Raw genomic sequence first — 25,571 nt, forward strand, 5'->3', positions numbered from 1 at the left:
TTGTTGAGCAGCTCTTACTCAACTGCTCACAAGTAGAATTGAGCTGTCTGATCCGTTTTTGTTTTCAACCTGGGATGATATGGGCCAGCTCCGGTTAAACTGGGGAACACAGACGATATTCATGAGCATGTGTATAGTTACGGGGTTCCAAATTAGTGCCAGAAATGATTAACGAAAGTTTCAAAATCGACACTTTTAGCCTTCACCGATTAGATTCGGCAGATTTTTTGGGACATGCGTATCTTTCTCACTGGTTAGTACGATAATTAACTATAGTACACATTACAGCAATAGAATGAGTTGGTTCACTTGAGGTTCCAGTTGCTGGTTGTATAGGATTCAGATTATCAACTTCTGAAAAAATCTGATAGTGTTTTTGGATGTCTTTGATCTAAGAAAGGACAAGACAACTGTGACCTCAGAAAACATAATTAATGGGTTTGGTGTTGTTGATCCGATGTGTGCTCTGACGCTTAAGTTAATATTATGCTTGAGGTAAGGTTAAGATAAAAAAAGAAGATCATGCTGGTAAAGTATGTGAGACGAGTTTTAATGGAAAAAAAGTTCAAAAGACGAGAAATTCAGTCTTTATTATTTTGAGTATTTAATTTTTTATTTATCTCTTATTTGAGATCAAAGGTGATAGTTTGACTAAAATAATTGATAGTTGACACTTGATAAAATATCTATATAAAATTCGATAAAAGATCATTTGAGTGTACAAAAATTACATTTATGGAGTGTAAAGATATGATAATTGATTTGAAAATTTGTACATTTTACAAAAGTACCATACACCATATGTGTCAACTTATTAAGAATTGCATCTTTACTTAATATGAAATTTTTATTCATTTAATTTAATAATTATTTTATTATTATATTTTTAATATAATTTATTAATATATTTTATTACACATAATTATTAAATATTCAAGTAAGATATAATAAATATATTTTTATAGCAAACTATATAAGGTTGATTCTGTTGTAAATCCTTTTAAAACTATTATCTAAAATCTATTCAAATCTATCACATATAAATATTCAAATATGACATAAACAAATTAAATGATAATGCATATCGCTTAATTCACCATCCTATGTTCCACCCTTTATTGACTGCACCACCAACGAGCGCTTTTCCACTTGTTTCACCGTTCAACGTTGATGGAATATCGGGCCTGGTCCAACATCATCTTTTGAAGGAACATATCATTTATAATAATTGTGATAAAATTAATTAATTATGATTTAAAATTATATTAAAATCATCAAATATGAAATTCACATTTACAAGAATTCTTATATAATTTTTATTATAATTAGAATTATAATATTATAATAAAAAATTGTTATAACATAATTTATTGACAGAGATATGTGACACAAAGATTCTAATTATAACCTATTTTGATTTTTTTATTTAATTTTTTATACAATCAACTTCAGAATATGAGATATAAAGCTTAATTGTTATTGATAATAAAAAAATTGTACATAAAACTCAGGTAATTCGCAAGTTTTTCAGAGTGTAAGGCACGATAATAGATGTTGCTGTTAAGATTGGAAACGTGTGCAGACTCATCTCTATTATTTGGAACCTCGAAAATTGTGTATTCTTGCACAAGTCCTTGACTGATTTTCTAGTCACTTTCCGAAAAGAAGTGTAAAAAGACTTACTCAAACCTCAAAACTACCATTCTTACATTAGCAGGTCAGCTCATTGCAAAACAGGAGGCATCCACTGCAACACAAACTCTTAAGAGCTCAAAGAGGTAGCCACTCAGTTTACTAGGGTTGGACAAAGTTGTCTAATGCAGAAGTGTCCAAAGCTTGAAATTCCTTCACAGCAGCTGCCACTTCGAGTCCAAGTTTCACAGCATCTTCATGGCTTGGTGCCTGCAATGTGTTTATTATCATCCAGCTTAGAAATTACAGTGTTTATAACATCTTATGCTAAAGTTGATACTGCTTTCATACCTCGATGTTAAGAGGAAGGACAGGATCATGAAGTGAAAGCCTAAGAAGGAACCACCCTCCATAGCCAGAAACTCGAACCTGTTTTCAGAAGGAAGTTAGTGAAACCCGTTTGGTAAAATGGTGGAATTTATAACTGTCTATTTTTTGTGGCCACATTTGTCATTCAGTTTAAGTGATTATTTCAACAAAGAAGCCTAGACAACTCGATGTCTGAAGCCTATATCAAACTTACCCCTTCATAGTTAACAGGTGCTTTCTGAAGCTTGGGATCTGAAGCAATATGGTTATCCAAATGCTTCAGCACCACTTCCCCATAATCCCGGAAAGATCTGCAAGTTTCGAACTCTCAGCAACTTTAACAGAAATCAGGCAGACAGAAAGATTGGAGCCATATAAAACACCATACCCTCCTTTAAGATCAGGATGACTCTGATTAATCTTTAGTCGCAGTTCCATGGCAAAAGCTGGTTCCTCCAGACTGTCAACTAGGTCTGTTAAGACTTTGCTTCCATCACCTCTGCCCGAAGCCCTTGCTGAAGCCAGTTTATTTAGGAGTTTGACCTGCACTCAGCAGGTCAAATAAAATGGCATAGATGGATAAGTCCATGTGCATTTAAGTTCATACATTGGTTGAAATATACAGTCCAAATAATATGCGAGAAGAGGCTTGTCCACCTAGATTAAAAGCTTACCATCAAGTATGCCCCATCATCGAGCCAGTGATTCTCCTTGAGAGCTCCATGGCCACTGGTTTCTATAGCCAGATGTGATTCTTTTCCAACAGAATTCTGCGGGAAGTTCTTTTACTTTAGTTTCAAAATTTTTCAACACATAACAAAGAACTGAAAGTTAAACAAGATGATCAGCTGTGGTATAATAGGTGACAAGGATCTCCAATACCAAACAATGACAGCAGGATATGTCACATTATGTTCAGGCATTCTGTTGCTATGTAGAAATTATAACATACTTAAGTGAACATAGCAAGTGATGAAAATTGGGATCAAGAATTTTGTCAATGACTAATGGTAGAAAAAGATCAACAAATATTGTATGAAGCATGCAGATGAAATTTTGTTCACCCCTGTATAAAGCAATATCAATCTTTTAAGTTTTAAGTTCCTTTAAATGCCAATGGATCATATAACTAATGCTCAGAATAGTGTTTGGGCAAAAACAAATGGTTCATATTAAGTTGTTAATATCCCATTAAGTCATTCAGATCCAAGCTCTTTTTTATTCATCTTCTAGCACCCCACGTAACTGATAGAAATATAATAATAAAATCAAGATAAAAGAAAATGAAATTTACCAAACGAATTGCCTCATCAATGACATTCTTATAGCCTCTTTTGAATCTATGGTGCTTTCCCCCTAAAAAAAATTGCAAGTTATAAGTTTGCTCCAGAAGAAACAAAGCAAATACATAAATGTCAGTTAAGTTTTTATCATACCAAGTTTCTTTTCAATGAATGAAGTAAGCCCATCTGAAGTCACACTATCTGTAACAATGGTTGTTCCTGGATGCTGAAGAGAAGAACATGAGGAGATTAAATGAGAGGAAAACTGAATGATAAAAAAAAAAGGTTGAAACTTTCAATTATCTATAAAGGGGCATTGAAAAAGTGGATTCAGGAAAAATCTTACTTCCTCGAGAACAATGGCAGACATTAAAGCAATTAGACGATTTCGATTTAACTCACGACCAGTGGAATCCACAGCAGCAGACCTTCAACAAAATGCTTATAAGAGAGGAAAAATAAAAAATATTTGAATAGTATAATATGAACATATAGGTAGAGAACCTATTACCTATCAACATCTGTATCAAAGATGATCCCTAAGTCAGCCTTGTTGTCAAGAACTGCCTGGGTAATAGCTTTCATTGCAGCTTTATCCTCAGGGTTTGGAATATGGTTTGGAAACATTCCTGATCCCATAATCACATATCATTAAAATTGTTAATATGTAAAACCAAAATTAAAACATAAAGGAAAGTTTTCAGGATAAAACAGTACCATCTGGCTCCAAGAACTGACTACCAGCAGTAATAGCACCAAGATGCTCAAGTACCTTTGCCTGGAAAAGCAATTGGAATTAACTTATGACCAAACAGGGAAACAAATTGCAGTTGCAATAATATCAATTAAATAATGAAGGATATGCAGTCAGATTTACTCAGGCAAGGTGTCTTAGTGGAACCTAATGCTTTATATAAAACAGGGCTTGGCAGTTTGCACCTTTCGCCTTTGACTTATCTTTAGCAATAAAATCTTATTAAAAACATTGGAATGTTTCAATTGTAGAGGTAACATAAATTAAGAAATCAAACTTACTGCAAAAAATCCTCCTGCACCATTTCCTGCATCAACAATAATGTGGAATCCGTCCAATGGCTTCTCTAAAAGTTGATAACACCAAAAAACAATTAGTAAGCACACCAAAGCACTTTCAGCAGCAGAAAAGGGAAAGAACTTGAGAAGTGATAAATATAATTAAGCGAACTTTGTGAAAGATGATAAATACCAAAGAATGACATGCATTTCTGCTTATATTGCACTTCTAATGATGAAGAAATGTAGACTGATTTATAAATAATTTCCCCCTTAATTAAACATTTCAGGAAGCTATTACCTATATTCCCAGCCGCTTTACGGACCGCCTTCACAAGATCAGATGTATAAACAGACATATAGTCGACCTTTTTAAGCAATGCTGAAGCCTTTTTTACCGAATACCCTTCAGCTAGGAAAATACTGTATATATTTGCAGCACGCTCCAAGATGTCTTTTATGTCAGTTTTCCCAAGACCACCAGCATTAGTGAAGAACTTGAACCCATTCCTGTTATAAGGGAGGTGACTAGCTGTTCACAAGATAAAAGTTTATCAGGCAAAAGTGATCTTAGAAAAGTAGTCTAATTTAAACAAAAGGAAATCCTGATTCCACAAAATAGTTCATCCAAGGAAATGATTATGACTAGTCAGCACCCGAATTTCAAGCATGTGAACTCTTTATATATTCAAGAATGCTATCAACAGAAGTTCATAGCCATAAACTACCTGTTATCATTATAGCCCCATCAACCGGACATAAAAATGCATCGTCTTTAGTAAGCGTACTATTAAACATTGCTGGTGTAGATGCTAAACTACAAAAAAGGAAAAAGATATCAATTAGTTATGTATATATCTATCAAAAAGGAAAACATTTGTTCTCAATAGTAATATGCACTACCACCAGTACTAATCCAGCGAACAGAAAAACAATAATACAAGGAAAAGTTACATCAATCAACAAAAGGGAAACAAGTATTTTGGATGATGATGAGGGCTAAATAAACTACAGCGAGACTGGTACTCAACTATCATAGTGAAATAGCAGAGAAACTACTCTTGCTACTACTATCTGAAGTATTTCATATCTGAGCCACCTAATTCATAGCCACAGTTTGACTAGTATGACCTTGACCTAGGTTGCAAAGTCAACCAAATGTAAGATAGATAATTATGTACATAAAAACCAAAAGCAGCTCAGACAACTAGTATAAAAGTTCACAGGAATGACTTTTTCCAGTCTTAAAAGTTACAATTCAGACAAGCTTAAACAATTCAGATTGGTTACTCTTAACCACTTTAAAACACGACATAAAACCTGCCTGTCACCAACAAGAAATCAAGAGTTTCAAATATCCAATCCAAGGATTTGGTTGAGACCTGTAATTGCACAGTTACTAGACCTGTTTAGACCCATTACAATCACATGTATCATAAGTGCTTATGTCATCGAATTACTCGATTAACATAAAAATCGGATGTCATCACTCACCCATATTGAACAACATCAAGTCCAGCACTAGCAATGCCTCGAGAAACAGCATCCTGGAAAGCCAATTGTCCAATTCTCAGTAATCAAAGAAATTTATTCACAGCAGTTTTCTGGGAAAAAGTTGCTCTAGCATTAATGCTTTACAAAATCAAACTACAGTCTTGCCATAGAAGAAAAACAAAAGAACTAGCATTCAGAAAAGCATGTACCATCCCTAACAAAACAACAATTCTTCTTTTTTAAAAATACACAAAATTTGGAAAGATCTACCAATATCACATGAGAAAGCTGTGCGAAAGACTGCAACTGTAGGTTGTATCATATCTAAATAAGTATGTGTTTACTTCATATGCTACCGATGATGATAAACGTAACAATAAGAAGATCCAATGGCCTTAAAAGATACCTTAACAAACAGGTAAATTATCAGATCTACTAATTGCAGATGGATAAGATTCATATGGACACTTATTTTATGTTAGACTCAAAGGTCATGTTTGGTGCATAGGATGCTAGATAGGATAATATGACAATCATTCTATATTATGTTTGGTTTGTATCTAATTGAAAGGGATAGGATTTCAAGGAGGATTATTATCCTCTTGGTATAGGATAATTCAATCCTCCCAACGTGGAGAGGATTATTTTTAATCCATAGGATTAGACTTAAATGTACTATTATACCCATAAAAATTACATCAATAATTTAAATTGTATAAACTTTGAAGAGGGATAATTTTGACCAACAAATAAATTACCCTATCTTAATCCTTACACATATCATACATAAGATAGGATGAAATTATTTACTCTAATTCTATTGATAATATCAGCTTATCCTGTCCTATCATAATCTTGTATACCAAACATGACCAGACGTACCCACGTAAGGTAGATACCTGTAACAATTGTGCAGATATACGAGAATCATGACCAATTGAAACTCTCAACTGTCTTGATGTGTCAGCCTTTTTCTTATCCAACAACCATGCAGCAAAAGCAGCAGCTATTGCCTCTGTAACCGGCTCAGTGAGGCTTACTGGTTCTCCTTCAACACCAGCAACAGCCACACCTCGAATATCACTGCATGGTCATCAGGGGAATGAATGAAAAAGCATTCTTTGATCACCATAGCTAAAAATGACAAAATCAAACAAAAATAATGTTAAGGCTTTTTGCTTCACCAAGCAAAATTACTATAGATCTGTCAATCCAAGTGGCAGCACTGTGTAAAAAGTGACTACAGAAGCAAAGTAGTGGAGATTATACAAATGGCTGTATTACAGTCGAGCTATATTACATTAACTGCATCATTTTGGCATTTAGAATTATGTTCATGGCATATAATTTTTTGTAATTAGGCTGTATGTCACTCTTTAGCGTAGCGTAGACCCTTTAGTTAAACAACTTTTATGCTTCCAAGATAGCAACAAGCTGTGAACTGAATATTTAGGTTTGATGGTAATGATAGAATTTTCTTTTAAGTTTCAATGAAATAATATTTCTACATAGAAATGCTTGCAGCAAAAGAATCTAAGTAATAAATGAACCGTAATAAGCAGCTGTATTCAATAATAATAATAATAATAATAATAATAATAATACAGTACTCTAGAAATAGATAAGTGATGGAAAATACTTTTCTCCCCTCTCGTTTTATCCTTATTCACAAGTCTTCTGCAACAGTCTTAACATAGTGAACCCATGTTTGAGGAATTCTAAAAATATAGTAGTTCAATCTGTAAGGCAAACCTCAAATGCTAATTAAGGTTTTCTTCTTCCAAATCAGTACCAGCGGTTAAAGCTTGCACATCAAAGTCAGTCCCATTGGCAACTTGCGGCTATTTGGAGTTATCATACATCCTACTACAACTTTAAAACCCCACCACTGTTAATAACAGTGTATACAACAATTCAATCTTTAAGATTCAAACCACAGAAAACTGACTTAAAATCATTCCAAAAGATTTTCCAATAGACTTTTACTGCAGTTGAGAGCATAGTAACACATGAAAACTAGTGGTTGAGGAACTTTCATGCTGAGAGAAAATAAGAAAATTATAAATTTAAATGCATGACACAATGGGATGGACTCCTCACCTGCCATTTTGAAGCTTCAGAAAATCAACTTTGTCCAGAGATGGAACTGTAGTAGCAGACGAAGCTGCTGCAGCAAAAATTCCAAAATGAAATATGAGACTTAAGAAGAAAGAGATGATTTTAAATTTCAATGGACTGTATGTAATATAAATTCAAAGTTGTAATGACATCCAACAAATGAAATCCGCCCTGACAACCAAAAAAAGCATACAGGAAATGTAAAAAAGAAACACAAAGCAGCAGATGATAGCAAGGAAAAGAATATTAGTGCTTTGGGTTCATTTAATATGCAATTGGTGCATTTGCAATCAACCTGGATAATGAGAGACTAGAACAGACCGTTGCAGTTAACTGTTAGTAGGTTAACAAAACCACTCTGGTATTTTGATAAGTCGCGCACTTGCATGGAGGAGATGCCAGTCCGTGCTAACTTCCCTCCATTTAAATGAGGCAAAGTGCGCATATAAGGGGCACAACTGTCCCTTTGATATTGGGTCCCGAACTGCCTATTCTGTTGGTAGAACTGTGCTATAAAAACATTTTGAACAATCTTCCCTGACATTGCTGCATAAAATTTGCAATTTTATCAGATTTCACATGGGTAAACTCTTAATTAATAGTTCAGATTCATCTAAATAATTACTAATTCTTTTAACTCCTATTAAAAACCGTAATTTTTATTGACCATGTTCCTTCAATGGGTTTTAGCATTTACCTAACCTCATCATCAACTATTATTATTCTAAACAATCAAAATTGTCATTTCTGTCATCCTTTCATTTTCCTATCCTTTGTTTTTTAAGTGTTCATTAAAAAGTTCATTTTTCACATTCCATCCCAATGAATGAGGGAACAAAAACCAACAACAAGAAATGTGCTGGTCTCTAAGCAAGTACTCTAACAATGAGCAAAACCTTCATCCAAAGACAGCATCTTTAAGAAAACCAAGAACCATACACCACCCATCATTATTAAACTTCCGTAAACTTTGAATCAATCATAAGCAGGAGTTCAATCCAAATTCATAATACTTATCAACAACAAATCCAAATTAAAAAAAAAAAAAGCTCAATATTTTAATCCAAACCCATTTCTGAAACAAAGTAAACATCAATTCAAACACTAAACAAATGTAAGATATAATTCATAAACTCAAAAGGGTTGATCATTATTTACTCAACAAACAAGATGGCATCATATTCCCATAAAAAATTAGTCATAGGAAATGTGATTAAAAAAAAAAAAGAACCCTTTTTTTTTTCTTTGTGTTAAAATAAGGGGGAAAACGAATCCTTTTTACCTGCCATTTGAAGAGGCGGGAGGTTTTGTCTGGGAGAGAAGAAACAAATTGGGCTGAGAGAAAGAGAAGAAAAAGAAACAAAAATAAAAAGATGTGGAAGAAGGAGTTAGGTGTGTGAAAAAATCCACATGCCCAGCAGTCGCCTGCTGGATTTTGCTAATAATATTTCTACAGACAATTTAGCAACCATGGATATTTTTGCCATTGCAAAATATTTTTTTTAATATAACTGATGAAAAATCGGCTTTATCGATACAATATATTTTTTTTTTAACAAAAGTGATTTTGAGATTGAATTTAATTGATAATTTTTTATTGAGATGGTTTGGTATATATAATTTATAATTATTATTGAGTGTGACATATTTTATTTTTATACGAAAATCGAATGATCTATTTATTCATAAATTTTTTGTTTAAAAGTATAATTTTTTAATATATTTTAATTTTTATAGTATAAAATAATAAAAAAATTTGTTTTTCATTTTTTGATTTAACGACAATAAAAATTTTAAAAAGATATTAAAATTTGATTGGAATCAATTCTTTTTTTGTAATAGAGTATTACCCTTTTCTGAACCAAAAATAAATAAATAAAGAAAATCTGAGAATAATTAGAATTGATTCTTGGAAATGTTATGGCTTGATTTAAAAGCATATTATGAATTTATCAAAATATATTTTTTAAATTTTACTCCTATAAAAAATATCTATAAATATCTTTTATTCCACGGAATATTCAAATTTCCTAATTAATTCTAGCATTTTAAAAAATTTTCCCTTTTTTATTCTGTCTTTTGTAAATTATTTCAAAATTACTCTCCCATTTTTCATTCTTTTAGATAATTAAAACTATTTGATGATAAAATGTATGAAATTGAAAATAGTAAATAACATTAAAAGTAGACAAAAATGGATAACAATAACATAAAGGACAGAACAAAGGACAAAAGAGTAAAATCAAACATAAAAAGCATAAACGGCACCGTTTCGAAGCATAAAAGCTCTATTAGTCAACGGTGAGAGTCGGCCTTAAAAACTTCCACATAAATCCGCACCCACCGCTTCAATTATCGCATACTTCGAGGGTTAGCGAATTTAGGAATTAGGGTTTTCTCTTGAAAGAAATCGAAGATGATCGAGGTGGTGTTGAACGATCGGCTGGGGAAGAAGGTGCGCGTGAAGTGCAACGACGACGACACGATCGGAGACCTGAAGAAGCTGGTGGCGGCTCAAACGGGTACCCGAGCCGACAAGATCCGGATCCAGAAGTGGTATACGGTTTATAAGGATCATATTACCCTCAAAGATTACGAGATCCACGACGGCATGGGCCTCGAACTTTACTATAATTAAAATTTTATAATTATTAGTACTATTTATCTATGTAATTTTGTATGGTTTTTGTATGAACAAGGTTTAAATTTTATGTGTGGATGATGGTGTTTACTTTTTTAAGCAATCTTAATGGAATAATATAGTTATGGATTTGGGTTTCTTTTATTTCACATTTTAGTGTTAAATTCATTTATTTTTTTAAGAAATTATTTGATATTAATAGGATCAATTTAGGAGGAGGCATCCTTCTATTAGAGCTTAAGATTTGATTTTGAAAGTTTTGATAATTTAGAGTTTTAAGATTCGTTCTTGAAAGTTTTGAATTCGAAATTGAATTGGAAAATGAAATTTTGCAGTAAGAGAGGAAGATTTTATCTTGAACATTTGAATTTAAATATGAAATTTATGAAATGAGAGAAGATTTGATATTAAAAGTTTGAATTCGATGATGAAATTTATGGAATAAGAGAAAATTACCATGCATTATGTAGACAAATGTAATATGTGCCCAAAAAATATATTTCCAAAGTTGATTCAGTGGAATTAATCCAAGATTATGGGCCTGCTTGTGGCTTTATTATTAGGCTTATTAAGTGATAATCTTTAATCAGTGACCCAAGTCGAAGTCGTATATAAAACTAAACCCCAAAGAGCCAGACAGCCAGTTTGGGCTTCATAAATTTAATCAATGGGTTGTATCCAACAATTTGGCACTTGAAAAAGAGACGTGAATATTGAAATTCACAAATATTATTATTTAGTTTGTTGATGTAGTTGTCACAAACTTAATGAGGAGTTTTAAATTTTATATCAGTTGTATACTAAAATTAATTATAGAATATAAGGGTTCACATATTTTTTTTCTCGTGAAATACTTTTTGTAGGATAAAATCATGAGACTAGAGAAATTAGGACGAATAATATCTCATAAAGATGTAAACTGTGATAGGTAAATTGATCTAGGATGTCGAAATAGTGCATGTCCGAGTCATGGAGCCTCGTAGGTCTAGAAATTGAGTCTCAGCCCGTGATAAATGGTATCAAAATTAGCTCTGGAGGTACTAGCGATATGCCACCGAGGATGGTGGGTCTTCGTTAGAGTAAAGGAGGATGTCACGGATTTAAGAAAGAGTCTCGAATCTCTTATCGGTTGTGTATTAAAATTAGCTGTAAAATATAATGGTTCACACATTCTCCTCATTGTGAGGGCCTTTTATAAGACAAAATTATGAGATCAAGAGAACTAGAACGAATAATACCTCATAAAAATATGAATCGTGACAGATAAATTGATTTAAGAAGTCGAAAAAATACATATCTGAATCTTGAAGTCACGCACACCTGAAAGTTGAATTTTGACTCACGACATAACAATTTTTTAACTTTAAATTTTAAAATTTATCATTATGATCCATTCTTTTATTTTTCAGATTATATCCATTTTTATATTAAAAAAATTTCATCAATAATTACTTAAAAATTTTAATTAGGGTTCCTAAGTTTAATGTCCTCTTATCTAAACCTAATAAATTAAAACATGATATAAATATAATATACAAAAATATCATGGTTTAAGATTTTAATAATAGCTATATATTTAACAAAATTTAAAAAATATATTTTATATTTTTATATTGATACAAATTATATCACATAATTTTTGTATAAAATATAATATAAATATATAAATTTTAATATTTTACATGACATAAATATATAAATATTCAAGTTTACTCTTATCCCTTTTATTAGTTGGTTGCTACTCACAACGAGAAAGATGCAAAGGAGGGCCTTAAATGAAAAACAAATAAAATAAATAAAATAAAACAAGTGCAGTAGGAAGGTCTTAAAGTTGTAATTTTGCATAACCCGAAAGCATTTTACTTTTGCCCCAAACAAAGCCACAACTCATAAACCTAAACCAATTTAAGACATTTTTAACTGGATCAAATCTTGATGGTCTGATGGTGTTTTCCCACGCCATTTTGTTTATTTGCAAGTTGGAGAATTTTCAAATCCCATGTCGGAAGTAGCATAATTTTTCCAGGGAGTTGACTCCTACACCATATATAACAATGGAAATTCTTGGATCTTGGCCTCTGAAACCAAACAATAAACACCAATGTCTCTAATTTCATGCTAAAAAAATCAACAATGAGTTATCAAATTCAACACTTTGTCTAACCTATAATAATTACCATTTATAATCTGTTGACATTTTTTTTTGTTCTAGAAAAAGCTAACTTTATCTCATTTCTGGAAAATAAAAGTAAAAATTGATTAAAATCATGATCGTTTATGAAAAAACTTGCTCCAAATTTGAAATATCTATTGCAAAAAGAAGGAAAAAAAAGTAAGTCACATTATGTAAAACTTAAAGCCAAACATCATGAATTTTATTTTTTTTCCAAATACATCATATTATAAAATACTTCAAACCCAAAAGTTTGTTCTAAAAAATGACTATTCTATTTAGTTTGTTCTAAAATGGATGACCAAGGTAATACAATTTGCTTTTCTTGGTTCTAAGGGCTATGATATGAAGCTTGATACTCATAATTAATATATTTCTGATGTGTAATTAGGAGGAAAAATATCTTTTTTCTTTTTTTCAGTTTAGCCAAAGAAGTAAAATTTAGTACTTAGAATATCCATTATAAAAAAAAGGACGTACCCTTCGTTTTTCCCTAAAATCTAACTTCGTAGCAATTGAGACTATAAACAATAACAATAAACCAAGGTTTATATTTCATAATTTTAGTATCAGTTATATAGAAAGAAAATTAATCTTGTTAGATCGTAATTTTAAATTTTTTTATATCATTTATTTTTATTAAAAATAAAATTTTCATCTACTTCCCTAATCCTCATATTATTTTTTTTTATTACTTATATCTATTTCTAGAAGTTTTTATCTCTTTCAAATCCAAGAGCTCGTTTCTCTTCATTTATGCATAAATAAATCCATGCTTCACACCTTCAAACCATTTTAAATGACCTTTTCTTTTTTTTTTTTTCCTCAATTCAAACTATTTCTATTTTTTTTTCAATTCTCTTTATTTTTTATTTTGTCTTTTCTAATCTTATCACATATCTATATAAATGTCCTCATCTAAGCTAGCTCAACTTTTTATTATATTGTTTCTTAACAACTCAACACTCAAGCTTATATAACAATATATGTCTTACAATTATTTTATATAATTTCGCCTTTTGACTTTAAAGGCATATTGCAATCACCACAATATACCTTACTCACTTTGGTACCTCAATTATCTTGCTTAAATTCTATGATTTATTTTTTTTATTTTAATATTATTTTGAATAATTAATCTTAATATTAAAAATGATTATCAAATAATAAATTTTGGTTATTGAAATTAAAAGTCCCATCATTCACAAAATCAATCAACTTTCACTTATTTTTTTTCATTGATACATATTTATTTTTTATAAAATCATCATTACAATTAAATAATCTTTAATATATAGAGAAAAAAAAAACAAATTAATTAAACAAATAAATCAACATAAAATTAGATTAAATCTATGTATAATAAGATTTGAATATGATACTTAAGATTTCAAAATCTTTTATCATGCACTCGTGACAAAGTTTCATTATCATATGAACAGATATATATATATATATATATATATCTTATATCTTATGCTTAAAGAAAGTAAATTCAAAATTCTCCCTTTTAAAATAAAAAGAATTTCAACTAATTTTCTTTATTAGATATGTGAGTAGAATATGAAATGATTAAGAAGAGTAATAAGTCAATGAAAGGGAAAAGAGAAAAACACACAATAATATGAAGACAGATATTGGATTTCGGCCTAATTTTTTCTGATGTCAAGAGTATCACTTGACAATAAGAAGGGGGCCGGCATTCCTTGACTCACGAATCTTTGTCTGCCTTGTGCATTTTCCTAGTGAAGCCCGTTCGATGCTTTGACCGGCAACCATCTTTAAAACCCTTAACCCCAGCTGGTTAAGCAATTTTTTTTGGGTTCAAATCCCAATGGTTTTGTTCATGTTGTTGTACACCACAAGAGTCAAACTTTTGTGGTTGAAATTTTTAAACCATTTTTTTACTTTAAAATTATCCCAAGTCTACGTGCTTGGTTGTGCTTACATTTGCATGGATCTCACATAATTGTTTAATAATTTCATTAAAACTACATATAAAAAAATGATACAACATAACAACATTATCTTAATTTTGTGAATAAAATGAAGGGATAAAATTATAGCTGTGTAGATAAGTATTGGCACAAGTGGTAAAAAAGTTTTTTTGTTTTTTTTGTTGCCTTGAGTTTGAATATAATAACAGATTATAACAAAGATAATTTTTGATGAATTCATTAAATTAAATATAAATAAATTTATTTTCAATCGGTTCAAAATAAAAATGTATTAAATGAAATTTAAGAATCTTTCATCATTCAAAAAAAGTTATAACAAGTTAAAAATAAAGTCTATTTTGCAACTTGAATTATCGCTTGATAAGTATCATAGGAAATACTTGTCTATTTGGATTGATTCAAATGGATTTTGTTTTATGAGTCGAAAATCTAAAGCTTTTTTAAATCCCATTTCACTAAGTTTGGATTCAATGAAGATTGTCATTTTTGGAATTTGTCCCATTCTTTCAATCTAATCATTAGATGAATTCAAACCCTAAACCTAGTTAAAAAAGAAACTATATGCTTGTAAGAAGAAATTATGGTTGCTAATATATACCAGAATTGACATAAACAAATGGTAAAAATTACCAACTTAGCATTAATTTCATCAAGTGTGCATGATCATAATCAGGAGGGATTAACTTAATTAATAAGTTTGTTTTTTATACATAATCGATTTTGAGTTGAACTTTATAGATGATAACTTTTATTGATGTTAAATTTAAAAAAACTGAATAATGAATTTAATCTCAAATTTTATGTAAAAATAAGAAAAGAAAAAATCAAGTGCATGTGAGAGAGTGTGTGTGCATGGCTTATGGGAGTTGACTTAGTTTAAAATGCTTTATTTAACAATCCCAAGGAGATGTATGAGCAAAATATAATCTTTGCACATCCAATGCCTTGAGACCCGGCTTGGCTCATCCACCTCCTGTTGTGTTGTGTCATAATCTCAACAGAAATTCCGCAGAATCTTCATGCTTTGTTTTCACAACACTATCAATTTTCAAACCTCCCACATCAATCTGTTGCTTTGGTCAACACAGGATCCAAGTTTTAGCCTCTAAAATATTGAAATGTCTTAACGTCAAAACCCTTTGTTTGCTTCGATCCAAGACAACCCCCACTTCCTGTTCTCCGCCAACTTGGTTCTTTCACACATTTGAGGATGGCAACTTAAAATATAAAAGGATATAGGATTTGTAAAGATCTTAACTTTTATCCCTACTATTTGTTTGTTTTGATACGGAAAAATTGTTCAACTAACAACTTGTTCAGTAATAGAACCCAATGCAGAAAGGAACATTTCACCTACAATGTTTTATTATAATATTATAATTATCCAATCACAATTAAAAAAATTATATAGGATTCATCATTTTTAAGTGTGAGTTTCATATAAAATTTTGATAAATTCTATGTAATTTTGAATTTTTTTATTCAATACATAATTTTGAATTTTGATAGATTAACTGTAGTGTAATGGCTAATTAGGATTGACACAAGTGGTTAAGATTTAGAATTTATATGAAAAGTATGCAAATTCGAGCTTTCATAATTTCATATTAAGAGACGATCTGTAAGTTCGAAAAAATTTAAAAAAAAAAAAATCTGTAAATCCCATTATAGATTAACAGTTTGTCTTAACTTTGGAAATAAGATAATTTTGCATCCCACCATACTGAGACCTATTACTAATCGGACCCTGATTTTAGATATAATCATCATTGTTAATAAGGGATAAGACTTTTATAACAAATGAAAATAATTGGAACAATAATTATCAACTCAAATTGGATCAGTGTTTTTACTTTATTTTTTTATATAAAAAAAAATCACATGAATCAAATTCTAAATTTTATATTTTTGTTTGATTTATATATCGACTCTTGCCAAGATCCATATAAATATTTTGTCAATGTAAAAAATTGTTGCTACCTAACAAATTTCACCCCCTTTTAGTTCTGGAGTATCCAAGTTATAAACAGTCTAATTTGTGCTTCTCGAGCTCCATGGTTCCCACTAAATGTGAAACAGATGACCACTTTCTATGCAAGGTTCTTGGATTGGTTTTTATCCCAATCTGGGAAGTTTCAGACAGAAATGATAACACCATGCAGAGTGGTTGGGTTATCTAGAATTGTGCAAGTTGTTCCATAATAAGACATGGACAAGAAGGTCCCTGAAAAATGTGATTATTATTTAAACAATTAGTATATTCGTTTTTATTTATTTTATATTCAACGTACGTAAAATGTTAAAATTGTTGTTATAAATTGTATTGATAAATACGAAATATATTTTTTTGTTTTTATTAAAGTTAAATTTAATTTTTACCAAAATCATAACTCTTATCTTTTTTTTTTTTTTTTTTTCGTATCATATCATATTATCACATTTAAAATTATCATATCTATTAATTATTTGTCTTAATCTGAAAAAAAAAAAAGTGATTCAAAGAAAGGCAAGAAAAAGCTAATAAGACATTCCACCCTAGGCAATAGAAACTGTATCGCCCGTCTAGTAACAAATATAAATCCATTCACTCTATAGGTCTAGGTCCTCTAGGGTTCAATTGAATTAAGTTGTTAAAAACATTGACTTTTGTGCTTGTTAGGGGGTTATTTCAAAATCTAAGACAACCTAACAACAGGTGGTTATGGATGCTGTGTCTGATTCTTGCAATGTTCAAAGTAGAACACCTTATCAGACTATGACCATCAAATGTTCAGACTGACAAAGGATAACCTCATCATATTACGAGTTTTTATGACTTTTTTTTTTTTTTTACTATAGTCCAAGTACATTGAAACTACCAATCAGGAGTTCTAAATTCTTCATACAACATGTCTCTGCTGAATCAAATGTCAGAAACTCCATCCTTAATGCACAGGAAGAAGCTGGCATGAATTCTTCTGAGAAACAAAGAAATTGATGTATAATTTATCAGGTTAATCATAAAACTGATAAATAACTTGAGGTCATTTCCATTTCTCAAGCAGATATGCAACAAAGCCTTAACTGGTAACATTTATTCAGCATTTTGCAGCTAAGAACTCGAATTAGGAAATATGATGAAGGAAATGGATCCTTTCTGTCCAAAGAAAAGTTCAAGCTAAGGAACAAAATGTGGTTTACAGTATGCCAAAAATGAGTGAAGTGGAGCTTTCCCACAATTGCCTGAGAAGAAATGAAATGAAAATAAAAACCAAAGTATTGGAAACTGTACAATTAGTGAAGTTTCTTTGATCTCTATCTTCCTATGTTGTCACTTCCTGAATCCATAAGAATTGTTAGCCTCCTTGCTGTCTTCAGAAACTCACTGCAAAACAGAAAACATTTTAAGAAAACATATGAAAAGCAAATGTTTAGTAAGCAAAAGGAAGTGAAGCTAAGGAACCACCAGTACCTGAAGGGCTCATCCCCTGTGTGTTTAACAGAACCGGCAGCATCACGGTAGAGCACACTGCTAAGCATCTTTGAACTTTCTATGCCAAACATGTTGGCCAGCTTCCCATACAGCTCCTTGTATGATCCAAGAACTGAAAGATCAAGGGTTCTGCCCACATTCTCTGATTCCGTGAACACTTTGCAATGACCAATCTCCAAGCCTAGATCAGTTTTTTTATGCTCTTTGAACCAAGGAGACCCTTCATCGGAAGGGTTTTCCCGAGCGCTTTGATGTAATGCAGATCCAGAGCCATCAGAAGAAATTGCGGTCTTCTCTGTATTCCCGTCTGATGAACTATTTCCAACTGTATCACCTGAGCAGCTCTGAGAACCCTGCTGCTCACTGAAAATGGGTTGACCAAACAATAAGATATGCGGTGTCTTTATTTCATTGCTTTCTTTCAAACTAAGGGTAGGATTTCCCGTTGTTAGCAAGGAAGATATACTCCTATTATTCCCATTGTCACTAAAAAGGTTGTCACTGGAGAGTCTAGCAGGTGGGGCAGTATGATCAAGTTGATGAAAACCAAGTGGAAACAGACCCGAGTGCAGCTTGTTGGAGGGGAGATCTGATGAAGATAATCCGAATGGTGCATGCCTGGCTCCCTGTATACCTCCAGGAATGTTGTCTGTAATGCAACATACGGGACTGCTGGACCTGAAAGAGTTGCCGGAAAATGATGGCATTGGAATTTGGCCAAGTGAAGAAAAGTCAGAGTCTTGTGGAAGCCGCATCTTTTTCCTTGGTGGTGAGAAAGGATTAAGATGAATCGCTGGCATGTTTGTGACCAATTCAACCAACCATGGGCTAATGCGCTTCACATTGTGGAGTAAATCTGGCTCATCCCATGCTACCTGAAAGATGTTAATTCGAGAAAAAGATATTAGAAGCAAACCTATGAGCAAAATAAAATGCTGAGAAAATATGGATGTTTCTAACTTTTGAGGACTAAATTGAATTCTGAAGGACATGAAGTGCATAGCAATGCTAAATCAATGACAATCTATGGAGTAAAACTATGAAGATGACTTCTGAGAATATTCAAAATACCTGCAGAAGACGCCATAGAGAATTAGGCCAACGGATAGGATCAACAACCTGAGCAGTTGATATTGTTCCCATGAACCAGCTAATCCGTGAAGAGTCCTCAGTTTCAAAAGCCATTTTGAACCTCATCCCAGGATACCACTGGATTTGCATTGCAGCTCGAACAGATGAGGCCTTCACACAGAACTCAGGAGTGCTTGCTCGTGGATAGTAAACAACCTCAAAAGGCTGCCTATTGGCTGCCCGAGTTGCAGCTTCAATCACAGACTCAGCCGTTACCCTTCTCCTCAGATTCCCATTAGAATCCTTCCTCATCAATTTACTCTCCTCCTCCCTCAAGAAGGGAGTATAACCCCCAAAATGTGAACCACAGCTTCCACCCCCAGAATTCCACCCTGATGGATACTCATATCCACTCCCAATTCCTCTCTTCGCCCTCAGAATTCCCACACAAAGATCTCCATTCTCCGCTCGCAGAAACACAATTGAATCACCAGCCACAAGCTTCTTGTGATTCACAAAATTACTCCACCCTGTGGTCAAAAGATGCCTACGAGGTGTTCCCCTATATATATGCCTAAATCTCCAAACCTCACCATGGACATCCTTTGCAAGAATTGTCTGAACAGGAGGTTCTGCTTTATAATCCAACCTAGGAAATATAGTCTCTGCACAATAGCGAGGAACCGAGAAACCCCCACCATTATTAGCATCAGATTGAGTCAGTGTCTTAGCAAAGGAAGCAGGTTTCTCAGGACTCTCCATCCCAATATTTCCATCATAACCATCATCTTCATGCCCAAAATCATTCTCTCTCAAAGGAACCAACATAATTTTAGCATAAACCTCATCAGTTTCAGGATCTGCCATGAACTTAATGGCAGAAATTTGACATAGGATGAGTGAAGGAATCAGAAGACTCCCAAAATTTACATTTCCATTGGCATGTTCAGCATGACCTTGAGCAAAGTAGAACACCTTGGAGTTCACTGATGGCATTTGCACCATGCCACCAGCACAGGCATGCCATAGTTGAGGATCTAAGCATTTTTCTGAATTCTTAATGAGTTCCTTCCTAGAATCCATGATTGTTATCATTTTCCAATTCCGGTGGTCTAAAGCATCAAAAAATTACCCTTCCCTTGCTCTGTTTTCTCACTTCTTGATTGTTCTGCTAGTAAATGAAAATTAAAAGGCATATCTTAGTAAATGCGACGGATAAATTACATACTATTGAACAAAATCCGAAAAAAAAGTTACTAAACAAAGAAAAACAAAAATTTTCATAGCTATATTACACCGTCTTTTCCACAGAAAAAAAAAACCATTCAAAGAAATCACTTAAAAGAAAGAAAAAAAAAGAGTAATTAGAAAAAAAGTTTTAAAAAACCTTACCTTTAAACAAAAGGAGATATTTTTTTACCAAAAGAAAGACAACCCAGATTAAAATGAACCCAGATAAGCACAACAATGGGGGAAACCAAACTCTTTAAGGCCAAAATAGAAAATGAGAGGTATATCAATTCAAAGACTTTGGGAAGGAAGAGAAAAGAAAAGAAAAGACAACGCAGTTTCAAAAACAAAGAAAAAAAAAGTCTTGGAATTAAAGGGAAAGTGAAGAGAAAGTGATGAGAGTTTTAAAGAAGAAAAAAGAAGCAAGAGAGACTTTAACAGTGAAGATTTTGGGTAACTTGCCGACCGGAGGACTGTCGTAGAGACCAAAAAACAAACCCATTTAAGGAATATATTTATATATAAAAATAAATAAGAAAAAGCATAGAGTTCTTTTTTGTGGACATGAACGGCAAAGTTTCCATGACTAAAGACAAACTCAGGTGATTTTGCTTTTTTTTTTCTTTTCTTCGATATAATTTTATCTTTTACATTTTGCTTTTTATATTTTAAATATATCTCGTAACCTAAAATTAACATCATTACAAGATATCAATATGATAAAATAAATATAAAAATAACATAATTTAAAATTTTAATAAAAATTATATATAAATTTAATAAATTTAAAATATATATTTTATATTTTTATATTAATATAAATAATGACATAATTTTTATATAAAATATAACATAAATATATAAATTTTAATATTTTATATAATATAAATACACAAATCTCATCTTCCACACTCATTACCCGAGAATCCTCCGAATGAGTTACACTATTTCAATTATTTCAAAATATTTTTTTTATCGATTGGAATTTGTTAGTTTTTCAATAAAATACATTAGTCTATGTCAAAATTGGCATCCCAACTTCAAGAATTTGTGAGTCAATGTTGAATTAGAAACTCTAATATATGATATAATAATTTCATCATATAATATAAGGAACTCTACTTATGAAACTCTATCCAAGTATTTTATTGAATTTATTAATGAGAAATTATTAAATATATTAATGGTAAAATTTTTTAATTTAACAAATGAAGTTAAGATGATAATACATATATGATATATCTTAATATATATTTAAAAAATAAAAAAATAAATTTAAAAATGAAATAGAATGTAAGTCATCATTTTAATCTCACTAATGAAATTGAAAATTTGATGTATCAAATAATTTGATCTCCTTATCAATTATAATTATTTTATGCAATAAATTGATGACAAAGTTTAATTAATTAAATGAACTTCATTAATCTTTATTCTATTTTTGTTTATATGACAAATTTTTTTAGCTAGCTTTTAATTGTAGTGATTGAAAATATCCATTCATTTTTTATATGAGATATAATAAATAAAATTGGTGCTTTATTAAAATTTTATTCAAAATATCCCTTCATTTTTTATATGAGGTATAATAAATAAATTGGTGCTTTTTTAAATTTTATTTATCTTTGCACCTTAATTGTTTGATTTATTTAAAACTAAAATATGCACAACACCAAAGAACTAAAATTTAGTTGATTGGATCTTTTTCAATTTCTTTTTATGATATTTTTATAATTATTTTTTAAAATTTTTTTCTTCTTTTTAATTCTTTGGATTTCAAGTACTATATACTCTATGTAATATACACTTTCTCTTACTTTTTACAATATATGTTAATCAAATCTCAAACTTAGGTCTCGTTTTACACATATGTATAATGTAGTACACCTTCTAATTATGAAGATTTTTTAGAGTACTTTTAATCTTCTTTTAACTAGCACAACTTCTTTAGATTCCAGTAATTAATAAAATTTTTAATTCTATATTAATAATTAAGATAAATTATCCTCATTGAATGGGTACAACATCTAAATTTTAAGCATTAAATTTTTTTTTTCAAAATTATGATTTAACACGATTTGTACTTGATAAAAATAAATTATGTAAGAAAATTTAAAACTACGACCTAACATGAATTTTTTTTTGGTTTATTATATAGTCGACTTTAGAGTTATAAGATTTAAGAATTAATTTATTATTGTTGTATTAAAAAAATAATTTAGTTATATTTTTCTATGCTACACTTATTTATTTCTTCATATTTGAATAAGGGTTGAGGTTGTTTTTGCTCGAATCAAAATCTTATAATATGTCATAACTCTTACTTTTAATTACTTAATCAAAAAATGTTAACTTATTTTGCACTTATATTAATTTAACATTTATATTCAATTCTCATAAAATTTTTAAAGAAATTACGCTCAACTTGATTTAAAACGCAAATACATTTATATATATACTATAAATATTATTTGTTTTGTTGGAATAAATGGTATTATTATTTTAAATATTAATATTATCCTAACATGTTAATGATATAAAGGAAAACAATCTATTAAATATTAACCAAAAAAAAGAAAGGGAAAAAAAAAAAAAACCTAAAATACAACTCAACTAGCACATGATTGTGGCCACTCTTTGACAAAGAGTATCCACCACGCGTCAAAGAAGTAAGTGGGAAACATCAAATTAATAAAAAAAAAAAATCAGAGAATTTATTTTTATATTTAATAAATCTCTGTTAAATTAATTATTTGGATAATCCCAAAAAATACAGATTTTGTTTTCGCCTTTAAATATCACGATATTTTGGTGTAAGATATCACGAGTTTCATGTTGCTCTGAAATCCAGGCTGACTACAGTTAGAGTTTTCATCTTGTCAGAGGCCCTAACTCTTCGGGACTAACCATGGTTAATTAACTTTTTTTTTTATTAAACTTTAATTAAACCAATTAATTAACCATGGTTTGTGTTCACTGGTCAACGTCATGACTGCTCTTTTCACTGGTTGTTTGTGTGTTTGCGGATCAGTTGGTCTTAGGGACAAGATTTCGGTTGTCTTTAACATTAAAAAACACTTTTACTTTAATATAGAATGTGAAATTACAAATTTATCATTCAAAGTCAGCAATTAAGGTTTCCTTCCTCAATAATTTCAAAGCTTAGGGCATGTTCAATTAGGTAAGGTCTCAAGTATCACAAATTATATACATATATATACTTCAATTAACGAATGTGAAATTCGTCATGCATACAATTTTTTAATAAAAAAATCCAGATAAAGGAAGATCGTCTCATTTCAAGGTCAGAAGATACACTAAATCTCATCTTAAAAAAGTCAATCTTTTGTCTAAAGATATCTAACTACTATACCAAGAATTGGGGGAGGATGGGACATTGCGAGACAGGTAATTTATCTGGGACTGATGCCTCCTAAAGAATAATAAAAGTGTGTCAAGGTAGACTCAAGCTAAGATTTTGCATGTAAACGTATTGGTATAAGCCTACCTGATTGTGAGATTGACTGCTCGAACAAGGACGAAAGTTAGCCATAGTGATCTGGGAGTCCCATGTGAAAGAATTCCCACTCAACGAATCTAAGGTATGCTGGAGATAACAGGCCGATGATTCCCAAGAGCTTTTATCAAAAGAGAATTGATATTGAACTTACAGGTAATCTACAAAAAAAAAAAAAAAAAAAAAGAACTCTTAATAATAAAAATAAAATTTAAATCTTACAAATAAAATATCCGATTTTTATATACTAACTCAACTCTATTAACCATTATGTATACAACTGAATATTGGATTGGTTTAAAATCTTATTTAATTATTGCAATAGAATGAAATGTAAGCTGAATCGTGCTACCGTCACACGAATGAGCTCTTGTAGTAATCTAAATGGATCAAACATACAGGCAATTATCTTTAGACTTTTTCAATCGGGTAATTTGTCTTAGTCTAACTAGAGACCAGTGTGCTAATATTTGATTATAGGTTAGAGATTAAAACGAGATACTACGCTTGGATCAGGGAATTTAGTTGGTAATATGATGCCGACTTTGAGATTTAGGACAATTTAATATGTTTGATGACATGCGTTTCATTAAAAAACCAAATTATTCGATACTTAATTAAGACCTTGGTCGGTCTAGTTTTGGAGCATATTTTTAGGCTATCAAAATTTGAGGCAACAAATAAAAAATATAGTTGTTGTGCAATTTGTTCAACTTATATTGAGGTTGAATGTGTGAATTCTGGAATATATTGAGATCTAAACTCATATTAGGTTGAATTTGATTATTTTCAGATAAAAAAAGCTAGTTGTTAGAGATTAATTTGATATAAATCCTTAAGTTATGGTTAGGGTTATTTTATGATTTAGGGTTTAGAGTTTATAATTTAGGGTTTCAAAAATTATTAAATATTAAGTATTCATATAAATAAATGTCATTATTGGTTATGAAATGAAATAATATTTTACAAATTTTGCTTAATGAAAGGCTAACTTGAAGTCTTGAACTACAAATTAACATATTTTTACAAATATTAATTGTTTGATACAGACCAAGAACCAATCTATATAAACTATAAATGAACATTTAGGATAGTATTGGTCGTGGAAAAGGTAAGCCAATTGCCCCTTTCAATGTTTCAAATAACATCTATAACTAAAAATAAAGTTGGAAAATGATATGAATTTGTGATTTTTTTTTTCTGATAAGATTCCTTTTTTTTAGAGAATAGAGGATCCAACTAAGTCTTCAATTGAAAATATTACTTATAAATAATTTATTTAATTTTAAAGTTTTTTACAACACAATTAGAAGTATTTTCAGATTCTATTAGGTTTAATTCCATTTTAAGTAATCTTAAAAGCGTATTTTTTTATATTAATTTGATACATTTAGAATTTTATTTTCAAAATATATCTTAAAAAAATCTTAATTAACAAAAAATTCTCTTTTAATCAAATGAAATTTGTGGGCTTTTATCCTATAATGATATACTTGTACACTCAAGCCTAAAGTGAAAAACATATAAATTGTTAAATTGAATAATAATAATAACTTGCAAATATTCTTAATATTTTTTCTC

The 25,571-nt window shown here is 30.7% G+C and overlaps 3 protein-coding genes across 8 annotated transcripts; 1 reads left to right on the forward strand and 2 right to left on the reverse strand.

Annotated features, from left to right (window-relative positions):
- Positions 1–1,456: 1,456 nt before the first annotated feature.
- LOC111296799 (phosphoglucosamine mutase family protein) lies at positions 1,457–9,347 on the reverse strand. 6 transcript variants are annotated; one of them, XM_022891266.2, is made up of 18 exons: positions 9,211–9,347; positions 8,250–8,474; positions 7,911–7,974; positions 6,710–6,893; positions 5,811–5,863; positions 5,045–5,133; positions 4,618–4,848; positions 4,320–4,384; positions 4,002–4,062; positions 3,796–3,913; positions 3,631–3,712; positions 3,438–3,510; positions 3,296–3,357; positions 2,676–2,771; positions 2,390–2,544; positions 2,216–2,312; positions 1,984–2,061; positions 1,457–1,902 (listed from the first exon to the last, which is right to left on the reverse strand). In XM_022891266.2, exons 1-18 carry the CDS (start codon positions 9,215–9,217, stop codon positions 1,795–1,797), a joined length of 1,848 nt encoding a protein of 615 aa, XP_022747001.2. In that variant the 5' UTR covers positions 9,218–9,347; the 3' UTR covers positions 1,457–1,794. The 6 variants fall into 6 exon arrangements, with proteins under 6 accessions (XP_022747001.2, XP_022747000.2, XP_022747004.2 ...); XM_022891265.2 differs by having other exon boundaries at positions 7,911–7,977; XM_022891269.2 differs by lacking the exon at positions 8,250–8,474.
- An 899-nt stretch (positions 9,348–10,246) lies between these two features.
- Positions 10,247–10,718, forward strand: LOC111296467 (ubiquitin-like protein 5). Its single transcript, XM_022890785.2, has one exon. It carries the CDS (start codon positions 10,345–10,347, stop codon positions 10,564–10,566), a length of 222 nt encoding a protein of 73 aa, XP_022746520.1. The 5' UTR covers positions 10,247–10,344; the 3' UTR covers positions 10,567–10,718.
- A 6,988-nt stretch (positions 10,719–17,706) lies between these two features.
- Positions 17,707–20,960, reverse strand: LOC111296447 (auxin response factor 18-like). The gene is made up of 4 exons (XM_022890758.2): positions 20,636–20,960; positions 19,244–20,411; positions 18,152–19,047; positions 17,707–18,064 (listed from the first exon to the last, which is right to left on the reverse strand). Exons 2-4 carry the CDS (start codon positions 20,336–20,338, stop codon positions 17,995–17,997), a joined length of 2,061 nt encoding a protein of 686 aa, XP_022746493.2. The 5' UTR covers positions 20,339–20,411; positions 20,636–20,960; the 3' UTR covers positions 17,707–17,994.
- Positions 20,961–25,571: the final 4,611 nt, after the last annotated feature.

Source organism: Durio zibethinus, chromosome 12, assembly GCF_047325235.1.
Source record: "Durio zibethinus cultivar Kanyao isolate XHJ-2024 chromosome 12, ASM4732523v1, whole genome shotgun sequence".
Taxonomy (NCBI): domain Eukaryota; kingdom Viridiplantae; phylum Streptophyta; class Magnoliopsida; order Malvales; family Malvaceae; genus Durio; species Durio zibethinus.

Coding starts and splice junctions, on each gene's coding strand:
- LOC111296799 (XM_022891265.2), bottom strand. Junction 5,134..5,810: donor CTTGATGTTGTTCAATATGG/GTGAGTGATGAC, acceptor CCTTTTTTGTAG/TTTAGCATCTACACCAGCAA. Junction 2,062..2,215: donor CACCTGTTAACTATGAAGGG/GTAAGTTTGATA, acceptor TTCTGAAAACAG/GTTCGAGTTTCTGGCTATGG.
- LOC111296467 (XM_022890785.2), top strand. CDS start 10,345: ATGATCGAGGTGGTGTTGAACGATCGGCTGGGGAAGAAGGTGCGCGTG.
- LOC111296447 (XM_022890758.2), bottom strand. CDS start 20,338: ATGATAACAATCATGGATTCTAGGAAGGAACTCATTAAGAATTCAGAA. Junction 19,048..19,243: donor CTCTATGGCGTCTTCTGCAG/GTATTTTGAATA, acceptor AACATCTTTCAG/GTAGCATGGGATGAGCCAGA. Junction 18,065..18,151: donor ACAGGGGATGAGCCCTTCAG/GTACTGGTGGTT, acceptor TCTGTTTTGCAG/TGAGTTTCTGAAGACAGCAA.